Source organism: Euprymna scolopes, chromosome 2 (genome assembly GCF_053919585.1).
Source record: "Euprymna scolopes isolate OS-2025 chromosome 2, ASM5391958v1, whole genome shotgun sequence".
Classification (NCBI taxonomy): domain Eukaryota; kingdom Metazoa; phylum Mollusca; class Cephalopoda; order Sepiida; family Sepiolidae; genus Euprymna; species Euprymna scolopes.
In genome coordinates, this window is record NC_136483.1 from 36898638 (window position 1) to 36912726 (window position 14089).

The 14089-nt window shown below is 32.8% G+C and overlaps 1 protein-coding gene and 1 long non-coding RNA gene across 3 annotated transcripts in view; one reads left to right on the top strand and one right to left on the bottom strand.

Moving 5' to 3' along the window:
• Positions 1-14089, bottom strand: part of LOC145291061 (colorectal mutant cancer protein-like) — a 608255-nt gene that overhangs the window by 392492 nt on the left and 201674 nt on the right. Inside the window, exon 2 of the mRNA XM_080136573.1 lies at positions 4034-4281. Within this exon, the coding sequence (XP_079992699.1) occupies positions 4034-4281 (248 nt within the window). The remainder of the gene's footprint in view (positions 1-4033; positions 4282-14089) is intronic.
• Positions 1-14089, top strand: part of LOC145291089 (uncharacterized) — a 563704-nt gene that overhangs the window by 215387 nt on the left and 334228 nt on the right. The window lies entirely within an intron of this gene.

Sequence of the window (14089 nt, forward strand, 5' to 3'; positions counted from 1 at the left end):
AAAAGGACTGGGAAGACGAAAAAAAAAACCCCCCAAAACAAAAAAAAAGTCTTTCTTTTTTTTTATTTAGCTAAATCAGAATGTGTCTTTTTCTTTTGGTTCCCGGCGTTGCCTGGGCGTTTGGAGGTGTGTGTTGAGCAAAAAAAAAAAAAAAAAAGTGGTAGTAGGAATGCAGGCCGAACCCATATCGCAAAGGAGGAAAAGAACAGGGAAAAAAACGTAACATCTTTGCTGTTACGACCACTGCCAAACCAGAAGTGACATAGGTTTTAATTAAGGCTAGACAATCGAAAAGAGGGGATGACTATCGAAAATATCGGTGAAAAAAGCAACCCCTCCCTGTTGAAAAGTGGCAAGTTGAGGGTGAAGAAATTAATGTGTTTAGCCAACTTTTGGTGTTTGTCATCATAAGGGTCAAGCTTCAAAACGATACTGATCTTGTGAAAATCCGTCGCCTTTGTCGAAAGTTTTAGGCAGACATGCAAACATACACACATTTATACATTGGTAGCCCAAATTTTCGCCCCAAACCGATTAAAAAGCTTGCCCTACAGGCCTCTACATTGCAAGTGAAACAGTCGCATTTGCGAGTGATTTTTCAAAGTGGCGACTACACATAATGAAACGCTTATCTTTTGGCGATTGTATTTCTTTCACTCACAATCTTCCAGGGCTGAGTGAAAAATATCTTTTCAACTTTGTTCGTTCGTTTTATCAAAAAAAAAGAAAAAAAAAAAAAAAGAAAGTTATTTAAACAATAACAGTTAAATAGAACAATATACTCTTTTTGTCTTTCAACGAATGCTGTTTAAAAAATATATGAAGAAATTAGAAGGTTTACACCTTCAAGTATCAACATAAAATTTGTTGTATATTTAGAATTACACTTATTTAAAAAAACACAGGAAAATTTTTATGATGTACATACTCGTCACAGAACGAAAATGTCATATTCTAAAAGTCATGTGGGTTTGGCTAGTAACTTTTCTATTTGGCTAGTAAACAAAAATATTTAGTTGTCAAAGGTCAACTAAAGATAAATTTGTCTGTAGAGCCCTGCCCTATCTCTGAATATCCTTTATGTAAAATTTCAAATGCTTAGACCAGAAATTGTCTGAGTAATTTGGTAGAGACCGCAGAGGTAAAATTTTTTCAATTTTGACCCCTATTATGACCCCTTAACATTTATTGTTTTGGGCTCAAATTTAGTTATTAAGTTAGATCCATGTCCAAGGAACTTATATCTAAAATTTCAATTGTTTATACCTCAACTTGGCGGAGGAGTTTGGTAGAGTTCTCAAAGGGCAAATCGTTGAACTTTGACTCCTTAGCTAAATTTCTGGCCAAAAACGGATTACAAAGATTTTCCAAAATCTCAGTACCCTGTATATCAAATTTCGAGTCTGTAGACTGAAAATTGACAGAGTTATTGCGTAGTGAAATGTAGACACACACAATGTCTCATTCTCCGAAATGAGGACATAAGGCAGGTGTATTTTATTCATTCTTTATTCATCATCCCTAAAGATGATGGGAGCAAGATTTTTAAGGAAACAGTACAAATAGAATACATATTACTCATACATACACCTGTCACAACAGACTACAATGGTTGTCCCCTAACATACATCAATGGTCATATTGATATTTATCTACATATTCTTTGTCAGTACCTGAAGATATTTTTGGAAAATTAAATAATGGATTTTTTTTGGGAAAAGTAAACCTGTCAGGAGTATATTTGTAGACTGAAGTTGTTGAAAAAATGTCAGAAACTATTGGCTAAATGGATATGCTGAAATGAGTTCCTTTTAGAATAAAGATGGTATTACACATTTTTCAGCAAGTGATAAATACAACACTGGCTGACATAGATTTTTTTTTTTAAAGATTAGAAGAATTCAGAAATTATATCAAGAAAAATGCCAATTGTTTATACTTTAGACAATGCTTCTTATTTGTTTTGTTTTTTTTTTCACCCCCAAACAAGGTGTATTGCCACTTGGAGTTAAAGAGTTATTATTTGGGATTGCATCTAACATGGGACTCCAGGGAATTAAGAATTAGGCAGTGTTTACATTACATTTAAACTTTTGCAGTTAGGAAAACAAGGAACATGGAGGGAGTTCCAAAGTCAAACAGTCCGAGGGAAGGAACTATTAGAATAAAAGGCTATTTAGCATCTACGGACCTTCAAAGTGAAGGTGTTGGATTTTGACGCTTGTCATATTACTATTACAAAAAAAAAAATACAAAAAAAAAACAGACTAGATCCAGCTAGATTGAGTGCTATTAGAAATATGAATCCTCTATGCAAATTATTACAATCTGTACATGTGTGCAATGTTATTATTATTATTAAAAACAAAACAGAAAAAAAAGAGGTTCTCAAAAGGAATATGACAAGATTCTTTGAAGACATGAAAAATATAAACATGTGATTAATGCACTGCAATCAAAATCTAAAAATGTTAGCATCATCAGATGCAAGTGATTATGTTATCAAAACATTTGCCATAAGTTCAAAGATGGTAAAGTAAAAATGGTGCTTATCCAGAATTCCCTCCATTAAAAATCAAAAATAAAGAAAAATCTGTTGGATGTAAATACGGTGACAAAGAAAATATTGTATTCCAAAAAATCATAAATTGATCCAGTAATTTTATAAACAGAATAATTTTTAAGCGATTCATGGACAATTCATAAGAATTGCAACAAAAATCTCATGTTTGAATTATGTTGAGTTATCTCCCTTGTTTTTGAGACTATTTTCAAAACGATGCCGAGAGACAGTCGTCCCTCGGTTAACTATACGATTTGATTTTCTTATTAAAAAATAAAACTACTTGATCATTTTACGTAATTTTATGAAAAGCGTTTTTATTGGCCTAGATATCCAAAATTTAGTTTGTGGAAAAAAAAAAAAAAACGAATGAATTGCAGAACCTATTACTAATGAGTCAAAGACTGCGTAGTTCAAAATTAATTAATCAAAGACTGTTAGGTTCATAACCAATGAATTATCACATCATTATCCAATCTTATATGCCATGAAATAAAGTACTTGTTTTATATTGATAAGTGGTGATTCCTTTGTAAAAAAAAAAAAAAAAAAAAATGGTTTCTGTTGTAATGTCAAATGTAAAACAATACAGATATAAAATCTCTGTTTACATATAGATAAGGCATTTTGTGTGTGACTTCGTTCCTTATGGACTCAAAAACTGCTGGGCCGATTTTTTTAAATTTTAAATTTCACACAAATGTACTTTATGTGTTTGGCAGTGTGGTACATAGGTTTTGTATCAAAATGCCCCCCCCCCAATAAGTATCAAAAATTGATAATCGTAAAAATCTGATTAAAGAAGGAACAGTCCGATTGTGACCAAAGTTAACACCCTTATACAGCCTAACATCACCGGTGCATTTCAGAAGTAGGAAGGCCTGGCATACAAAATCAACAATAGGTTCTTTGATAAAACAGGGGCGTATTCAAGATGAATGTTTCTGTTTAGAGCACAATTGAACCATAACACTTTGCTTTGGAATTTTAAATTTTAATTCAAGCCATTATATAAAAATAATTTTATAAAATCAACAATAAGTTCTCTACAGTGCAATGTAAGATATAATGCATTGTCAACTAAGTCAATGTGGGGAGGTATGTGAAGCTTCTTACATCGTGGTGGATTCCTGACTAGTGCAGGCAATCAATCAGTTTGATTGAAAAATGGACAATTTCACTGATTTCGATAACAATAAAAGTATTAGAAGTGTGGAATTCTTGATCCCAATTCAATCCCAGGCAATGTCGAGTCTCCCTGCTAGTACAGATTAGACTTTTTCTGTTAAGTACAATATTAGAAGTTTGTATCAAGTAAATCGCATTCCAACTCATAGCTTCAACCGACTCCGACTAGTTTTGCTCTCCTTACATAAACCATAGACAAGTGTTCAAGCCATGCTACAGCAGTTTCTTTTTCTTTAAAAAAAAAAAAAAAAAAAAAAAAAAAAAAGATTTGAAGTTTCTTACCAAGACTTTCACTGCTCATTGTTGGCCAAGACTTCATTTTAGCGTGTTTTGCAATTCCGCTAGCATCAGAGTCGATGCCAGTGTCATCCATGTAGTGTCCTGGTTCAATCTCATGCAAAACCTGTAGACGGCACCGAATAAAATCCTGAAATGAAATGCGACTCTGTTCTGCCATTCCAAGTTGTTGCATGATTTCATGGGCCGAGTCCTCCATGTTCAATTGTTTGCACATACACATGAAGTCATTCCTGAAAAGAAGAAAAGAAATCGTTTATTTTCACTACTTATATATAAAACACATTTTGTCTGCGTGTCTGTATGTGTGCATGTGAGTTTGTTCTTTATGGACTCCAAAACGACTGGGCCAATTTTTTGGGGGGAAATTTCACACAAATGTACTTTATATGTCTAGGAGTGTTTTTTGATAGGTTTTGTATCAAAATGCCTCTGATAAGTATCGAATATTGATATTCGAAAAAATCCGATTTAAGAAGGAACAGTCAAATTTTGACCAAAGTTAACACCCTCATACAGCCTAACATCACAAGTGCATTTGAGAAGTTTTATCATAGTACAGGCAGAAAGGCCTGGTGTATAAAACCAATGGTAGGTTTTTTGATAAAACAGGGACACGTTCGAAATGAATGTTTCTGTTTAGAACACAATTCAACCATGATACTTGGCTTTTGTATTTTAAACTTTAATTCAAATCATTATATAAAAATAATTTTATAAAATAAAAAAATAAAAATGTCATATGCTTAGGCCTTGATAAGTAGTACAATGTAGACTACAATGTACTGTGGATTAAATCACTGGCATGTGAAGCTTCCTTTTGATGCACCGCGGTGAGTCCCCAACTAGAGCAGGCAATCAATCGATTTGATTGAAAAATTAGTGGTTTCACTGATTTCGATGACAATACAAGTATTGAAAGTGTAGAACATTCATTGATTCTCATTCAATCCTGGGCAGTGTCAGGTCTTTCTGCTACTAATATATAAATATATAACACTAGTGGAAGTACCCGTGTGCACAGGTTTCCTTTTCTGTTCAGATTAACTCAACTGGAAAAAAAGTTTTACTTTCAAAATAAATATATCCCAAGATGGCGTATTGTTGTCACATCTGGGGAGAAACTGCCAAGAGCATCCTTTCCTACCTCGACAGGGTACAAAACTGTGTTCGAAATCTAGTAGCCGAGGACCTTTTTGCTTCTTTACTTCATCTTCTTAGAATAGGCGTTGCGAGTCTGTTTCTACTCTATTGTTATTTTCATGGTAAGTGCTCGACTGAACTTCAACCCCCCCCATGCAAAACATTCACACCAAATACTCGTCTAGCTGCAACAACTTTCAATAATTCCCCTTACTCTCTATGTGCCTAAAAAACTAAATGAAAATTCTATGAGCAAAGTTTCTTTCCTTGAACTATCCATCCGCAGAACACAATAACAGTGCTACTTCCCAGCTGACTATAACATAGCCGTTTTCAAGTCTAATGTAAATAAGTTCTTGTTGAGCTGTCCTTTTAAATAATCAAGACCTACCCAAGCTCGACCATTACCGACCATGAAGGTATCGTCTCAATCTACCTGATACTCAAGTGGCTCTTAGGCTTTGATAAGTGGTCACTCCCTAGTAAATATTTTTTTAATTACTCGTTTTTAATCAGTAAAGTTTATACTAAAACAATTATTTGTTACTTTTTATTACTAAACAAATAACATTGATCAATAATTCAATTTTATTTTTCAATTTAAGGTACAAAAAATTGACTTTAGTTTCAGCTTTGCAAATAACCGTTCTCTCTGTCTATCTATCCATCTCTCTCTCTTTCTCTAAGAAGAAGAAGAAGAAGAAGAAGAAGAAGAAGAAGAAGAAGTAAATGACCGCGTTCCAGGACAAAAATTATCATCCATTCATCAGGTTATAAGTTAATATCAGGGGCATGCAGAGGGGGTGGGGTGCTAGGGGTACCCAAGCACCTTCCCCTTTTCTTCCTGTTTTAAAAGTGCCCTTTTCAGAGGAATGTATTATAGGTCTGTGCCCACCATTACTATATATTTGCTTTTTTTCCACTTGAGCACCTGCCCTGAAAAAAGATCTCTGCACGTTATTGGTTAATACTGCTTCGTTTTATATTAAAAAAAATTAATTAATTCAGCTTTTTTTTTTTCTTTTTCTTGTTTTTTTTTTCTTTTAATTCGAAGTTCAACTAACTTTATACTCCATCCATTTTTTTTTCAGGGGACGTATTGCTTTGCTGTTCTTTTTCAATAAATAATTCTTGGCTTTCTTTATGAATAATTTTGATTTTATTGAAACTGTCTAGGTTTGAACTTATTCTTTCTTTTTTTCATATGAAGTATCACCTATCAAGGTCATAAGGCACTCGAGGATGAAGGTTAATGAGATGAATGAACTGCCAGTTGAATGACGAAAAAGAGTATGAGGAGTGAAAATAATCAATGGAATTTGATTACTTATGGTCACGATTTATGACAACTATTATATTGATATTTGATTTGATTAATATTACATATTATAGTCTGCAGGGAGACAGTCTAATGGTAATGTGCTCCACATGCATGGATTTTGGAAAGAAACTCCGTTATTGGACATTTCATTTAACACTAGCTATCCAGAGGAAAAATTTTAAGTTCTTTTCAGTTGTGATAGAAAACGAGTTCTTGCTGTGAATATCTTATAATGGATAGTTAGGCATTGGAGCTCATCTTTCATGAAAATAATGATAAAGTATAGAAAGACTAGCCAGCTTTTCTGAGGCTGTAGAGAACAGAAATCATCCTCCACTAGATTACGAAGTCGATTTTGTATTCTGTCAAAACAAGACAAAGTGCTCTGAGTGGTGCCTCACCAAATGTGATCACAGTGTTATATAGAGCACTGCCGGGAGATGCCAAGTAATCTGAATGCTTATTATGATCGTTTTTGGTAGCAAGACGAAAGATATTTTAGGATAAAAGTATTATAATAGAAATGTATCAGGAATGCCAGAACATAAACAATGGAGATGATTTTAGTGATGGCATCAGGTGATCTTAATGTTATGGGAGTCAATGACGTAACGAGATAGATTGGTAATGCACGTAATCAGTTTAGTTTGAAGTTTAGAGTCACACGGGAAGAGTTGGACGAGTTAACACAAAAGATATCGTCTCTGCGTTTTGGAAATTGGGACAAACGCACGACTTTAGCATAGTGTAAAAAATGACAGTGTATTGCAGCTGCAATGGGAAGTCAAGAATAAAGTTATATCAAAATATATAACCTGTTGTTGTTTGGTTTCTTTCAGAGGCAGATGAACTTGAATAATAAGAGACAAAGACAATGGAGAAAAGTATTTTCTTTGCTTGTGCACTACATAATCTGAATGTTAATGAATTGTTTTATTATATGTGAAACACCCACCCATACAACAATAGAAAAACATTTTCACCACTAAATGTCATACTGTATCTATAACAACGTTAAAGAGACATTAGCAATATAGACCCTGTTTATATACCGCCCAACCATATGACAATAGTACTCCATCTTAGGAAATATCTAGCTTATAGTAGAGGAGTGCATTAAGAATTAGGTACTTTCTAGCGTGGTAGAATAATCTAAGCATTTCACCCCCCCAACAACCTTAGTAACAGATTGGATGTATGTCTCCCATTTCAGATATGAGGTGAAAGTAAGCCATAGGAACTTGTCAAAACAACGTCCTCAAAGAAAGAGCAATTCATTTCACTTAAAACAGAGCAAGGATCGGAGTATTGGCGATGAAAAGAGAGAATCGTGGTTTTAGAGATGCTAAAAGTAACAAGCCACTATCAATCATTGTACCACATATTCCAGAAAAGAGAGAATAAGAAAGTTCTTGATCACAAATGTTCTTTGCGTTGAAAGGCTTGGATATACAAGAGGACCATATATTATATATAGAAATATATTTCTCCTCTTCTGACGAGAAGCATTTAGCTTCGAAACGCCATGACCTACAGATGCTTCTCTCTTATTTCTCTTTCTGTAACCCTTATTCACTTCATAATGCAATAAAGTTTCGATGTAACTTCATTACATTATCTTATTAACTTATTCTATGTGTTCAAAAATGTTAATCCATATTGAAACTTATCTGAATGTTCTAACTGCTAGCACATCGATTTCTATAAAACAAACGTGCGTGCGTATGTGTGGATTTAGGCAGCATTTTTTCGTTTAAGCAAACAGTTAAATATAACAAAAAGCTTCAGCTTAATTATACCTGTTTTACATTTTTCTTATGATTATTTTTATGTTAAAATAAAAAAATAACATGAACATTTTTGGTTCTTTGTTGAATCATCATCAGGCGAAAAAGCAAATGAACTAAAATGTTGGACAAACAAACAAACAAACAAACAAAACACCAGAATTTCACAAAGTACCTATGTAGTCTCTTGTGCGCCGGGAAAACGTTTTCATATTGTTAGAGGAAAGACGTTAACAATTTAAATTCTGTGGCACCAGAATTAGCATCACAAGATAAAATTATGTAAAGCATTTTAAAATATTATCATTAATTTCATAGGAAATATTAATTTTATATCTATGTAATAAGATTAAGGTAATCCTCTCTCTTTCTCTCTCTCTCTATATATATATATTTAAACCTGTACCGAAGATCATTATATATTTAAACCTTTACAGAAGATCAGAAAAAGCATTGGTACCGTAGGTTTCAAGCCTAACATAAAGGGGACCAGTTAATGGTAAATAATGTTAGGCTCTCGTAAGCCATAGTTTTCTGTTTATGTTAGGTCTGAAACCGACGGCACCAATGCTTTCCTGACCTTCTAAGCAGTTTTAAATAAATAAATGTTAGGCTCTTATATTGAAATTTTTTCTTTGTAATCGAGCACTTTGATGGAATTATTTCCCCAAAACAGTGATGTATATATTATTAGCATCGATGCGTGTGTATTGAGCAAAAAACAAAAACAAATGGTAGTAGGAAGGCAGGCTCAAACCTGTACTGCAAAGGAAGAAAAGAACGGGGAAAAACGTGATGTCTTTGCTGTTACGACCACCGTCAAACCGGAAGTGACGTAGGTTTAAATTAAACTAGACAATCGAAACGAGATGACTTTCGAAAATATCGGCGAAAAAAGCGACGCCTCCCTATAGTGCCCAGTTGAGGGTGAAAAAAATTAATGTTTTTAGCCAATTTTTCGGTATTTGTTGTCTGAAGGGTCAAGCTTCAAAACGATACTGATCTTGTGAAAATTCGTCGCCTATGTCGAAAGTTTTAGGCAGACATGCAAACATACATAAATTTATATATTAGTAGCTCAGATTTTCGACCCAAACCGATTAAAAAGCTTGCCCTATCTCTTAATACTCTTTATGTAAAATTTCAAATGTTAAGACCAGAAATTGTCTGAGTAATTTGGTAGAGACCGCAGAGGTCAAATTTTTTAAAAACTTTGTCCCCTATTATGACCCCTTGTTTATTTATTGTTTTGAGCTCAAATCAAGTTATTAAGTTAGATCCATGTCCAAGGAACCTATATCTAAAATTTCAAGTGTTTAGACCCAAAATTGTTGGAGGAGTTTGGTAGAGTTCTCAAAGGTCAAATCGTTGAACTTTGACCGCTTAACAGCCAAATTTCTGGCCGAAAACAGATCACAAAGATTTTCCCAAATCTCAGTACCCTGTATATCAAATTTCGAGTCTGTAGACTGAAAATTGACAGAGTTATTGCGTAGGAAAATGTACACAGACAGACAGACAGATGCACAGACACGTTCATTTTATATATATATATATATGAGAGAGAGAGAAAGATATATATATATAGATAGATATATGCGTATGTGTGTGATCAGTTTAGTTTTATTACAAGGTAATGTTGATATATATATATATATATATATATATATATATATATATATATATATATATCCATTCCAACACTTCTCGATGCTAAATTAACTAATCGTAGAATGGGGCATAGAAATGGAGGGGGGGGGGGCTTACATAGACAAGTCGAGATATTGGTCTGTATAAGCTTTTCTGCGCTGCTGTATCTACCCAAAGATTGTTATCTCAACAAACAACGCCTTTTGACTTAATCATGCATTGATCCGATTACACACCAATTACAGATAGGTCTTCCACAATGACTTAAAAATCTATTAACTTTATATAACGAGTTGTCTTAGAAGCCAATGTCAATCACATAAAATCTATTATGTTAATCTGCGAAAGAGATCAGTCCGTCAAGTATGTTTCCAGGTCTCAAAATGGAAGGAAAAAAAAAGAAAAAAAAAAATGTTAGGCTGAACTGATTCAACCAGTAAAATGAACAAAAACCTCTTAGTCTACCATTAGCAAGTTCAGAATATTTCTACAACACACATTTTTATAAAAATCAGATTTTATAATTACGGATAATACAAATAAAGTATACCTTTTTAATTGCCTTTATATGCTAATTACGGCATAAAAAAAGAATTTTTTTTTTTTATTGATACATATTTTATATATATATATATATATATATATATATATATATATATATCATCCACATACAGTACTGTTTCGCAGCTCATCAGTGCGGCTAGACAGGCAACTACCTCAAGCCAGGATTGAAACCCGACCCTTTGGACAACAGTATATCTACTAGCATGGGTATGCGGCGTTGGCCGAGTCGACATAATGTTCCGTTTTGAACACATCTACTATACTAAGAATATTAATCATTTTCATCGTGGGTACCCCCCCCCCACACACACACACGACAATTTAAAAAATAAAAGAGTAGATAAAAACATGTAAATCTAATCGCCCAAAAAAAGAAGTACGTGATACCCTCTCCACCAGGTGAGATTCTAACAATAGTAAACACCATTTATTTATGGGCGTTCGAAATGGCTACTCTTAAAAATAGGCGAAGGGAATGCGGAGAACACTTGCACATTTCCTTTATTCTATCTCCTCCCTCTTTGCCGTCGATGGCTGTTCAACAGTTGACCAAAGTAAAAGATTCCTAAGGAAATATCCTTAACTCGAGAAAGTTCTTCCACCGGCAATGACAGCCGTAAAAAAAAATAAAATAAAATAAAATAAATAAATAAAATAAAATAATGTTTTCTTGAAAAAAAAAACAAAAAAAAAACTCAATTTTTTTCCTGTACTTTCATCTAACAATTTACGCTTTTCGTAAACATATTTTTACGTATTTTCTTTAATATATATATATATGTATATATATATATATATATATATATATATATATATATATATATATATATATATATATATAATTTCTGCCCCCTCCCAAAAAAAAAAACTGACTGAACAAAAAGCCTTAAAAAAAAAAAAAAAAAAAAAAAAACTTGTACTTACACCTAACTATTTACGGTGAAATGACAGGCATGGAATATAAAATATGTAGTTCGATAGGAGTAGTTGCCTACACTTCCATCGAACTACATATTTTATATTCCATATATATATATATATATATATATAACTTATGGATATTCCATTTTAAAATGAGATTTTGAATTTCTTCTGTGGCAATCTGTTCTAAATTAGAATACTAATTAACTTGATAATTTTAGTAATCACAAAATGGTTGCTCCTATTTTTAAAATAGTTTTTATTTATTTTCATAAGTCACAAACGATATGTAATAATAAATATCTAAGGGGGGGGAGATGGGCCGCGGCTCAAAAGCATCAAAATAAAGCAATAAGAGTAACCTAGTAATAATAAAAATAATAGAAAATTTTCTTAGAATAACATCGTTTAATGTCTGTTTTACATGCTGGATGGCTTTTAGAAATTGATTTCTAACACAGCCTATCTTTAACCGTGGTTTTATTTATTCCTCATGTCCATTTTTATCACCTATTCCCAGGTTTTTCTTGGTATTTTCCTATGGGCTGAACCTGCTACCTCAACTGTTCTACATCTAACACAAGAACTCTAATCCATTCTTTCCATGCGGCCATACCAACAAAGTTTACTATTCTGTACACATCTCCCTATAAGTTAACTAATTTAAATTGTGAGTTTTTAATTTTTTAATTATTGGATATACAAAAAAAAAAAAAAAAAAAAAAAAAAACATTAAAGAGCGTAGTTTCTTATTTTAATGATTGAATTTCAAATGCTACAATCTCATTGACACAATTTTTTCTACATAAAAAATAACCGTTTTTTTTTATTTTTTACATTTATATGTATCCATAATGTATCAAATCAAAACATGACTTGCTAAAAGTTCAATGATAAATAATGTATAGATAGAAATCTAGAAACCTTTATTTAAAAATATTTTTTTAATCTTTAGCATATGTAAATATTGGTTAATGTATGAGATCATTATTTTTATATTTTTATTATTATTCATTATTTTATTAAACGGTTGGCTTTTTTTTTTCACTTTCTTTTCCTCCTTCACGTTACAGGTTCGATTATGGCTACTGCAGCTTTTTTTTTTCTTCTTTTTGCACGGGTACTCGCTGCTATTTTCATTTTTTTTTTGGTTCTTTTTTTAGGAGGGGGTTGTTAAAAAAAATTGTTTTAGGACCATGTTGTTCTTACTATAAAACCTCTCTACACCCAGGCAACGCCGGGTACCCCCGCTAGTTGTTCATAAAGAGTGTTTGCTTCTCTTAAAAAGAAGATTATTTTTTTTATGTTTTTAAATTTTTTTTGTATGGAACAATAAAACCCATCTTTTAAACATTTCTATCTCCAACCATCAATGAACTGCGAATAACGGTTCAATGCACATGGTAAGTTACAGATTCAACACCTCCAAGAATTGGCTATTAACCGATGCTTGGCAATCCATTGAATCATTTCAAAATTGTCACACACCTTCATGACAAGTTGGCATAATGTTATTTTTTCAGTCCGCATGAAATCATTGTCATAATCATTTGCAAGACTTGTTGGACACATTCTAAGAACACAGCGGCAATTTTTCTTTTTAGGCCCCTGTGTCTACTACACATTACAAATTCCAGATATATTTTCTTATTTTTACTGATGATATTTATGCTAATATCTCTCTCTCTCTCAAAAAACTTAATTGTTCATACGTTAAAACTCATTAAAACAATGTAAACATCTTGAGAGATTTAAAACTATATCATTTCTTTAAATCCAAATTGTTATCAATATCTTAAATATTTGAAAAATTCTGCAAGCGTTTACTTAATATATATTGAAGCAAAATAAAAATTGCCTTTTTAAATATCTTTAGTAATCGTTTCTCGCTATTTTTACGTATGATAAAAGTGTAGTATCTGTTCTTAACAGATTTAATGACAAATCAATTATCATTGTATCTTTTAATGGAGATGGTATTGTGGTATCTGTTCTGTTGTCATGAGAAGATCCTCCCATGCATTACCTTCCTATTGGGGTGGAAGGCAGTCGTATATATTCGTTCATCATGATACCATCCTCCCAGGCTAACAAAAATAGGTGATAAAAGGAAGCACATATTTGATGATAATGATGATGATCATGCCAAAAACAACATCATTTAACTAGGAGAAAAGAATTCATTTACACATCCTCTCTGTGCTGCTGCTCACTGCTGCTGCATTGTTCTTTTTCGTTTTCTTATTTTAATTCTTGGGATAGTGCTCTAAATAAATTCTCACGATCGGCCATCTGCGCTCTCTATCTCCTACCTTCAAAATGTCAGCCCTCCTCCAACCAAGATCGTGCAGAAATCTAATTGCTCTCAAACCAAAAACTTCTGACATCTCAAAAGAAACTACAGTAGAACCCCGGGATACGGCATTAAAAAATTAGTAGCAAAATACAGTACAGTATATAATACAGATGTACATATTCAAATACTATTATAAATAACACCGTAAAGCGAGCAAATAACGTAACCAGGGTCCGGTAAAACAGTATTTCACATCGTAACCTGGAAGAAAAAAAAAAACTCATCCCGAGGTCACAGTATCCCGGGGGGCATCGTAATGCCGGGGTTCGTTCTACTGTAATTGAAAACATTTGTTTTTA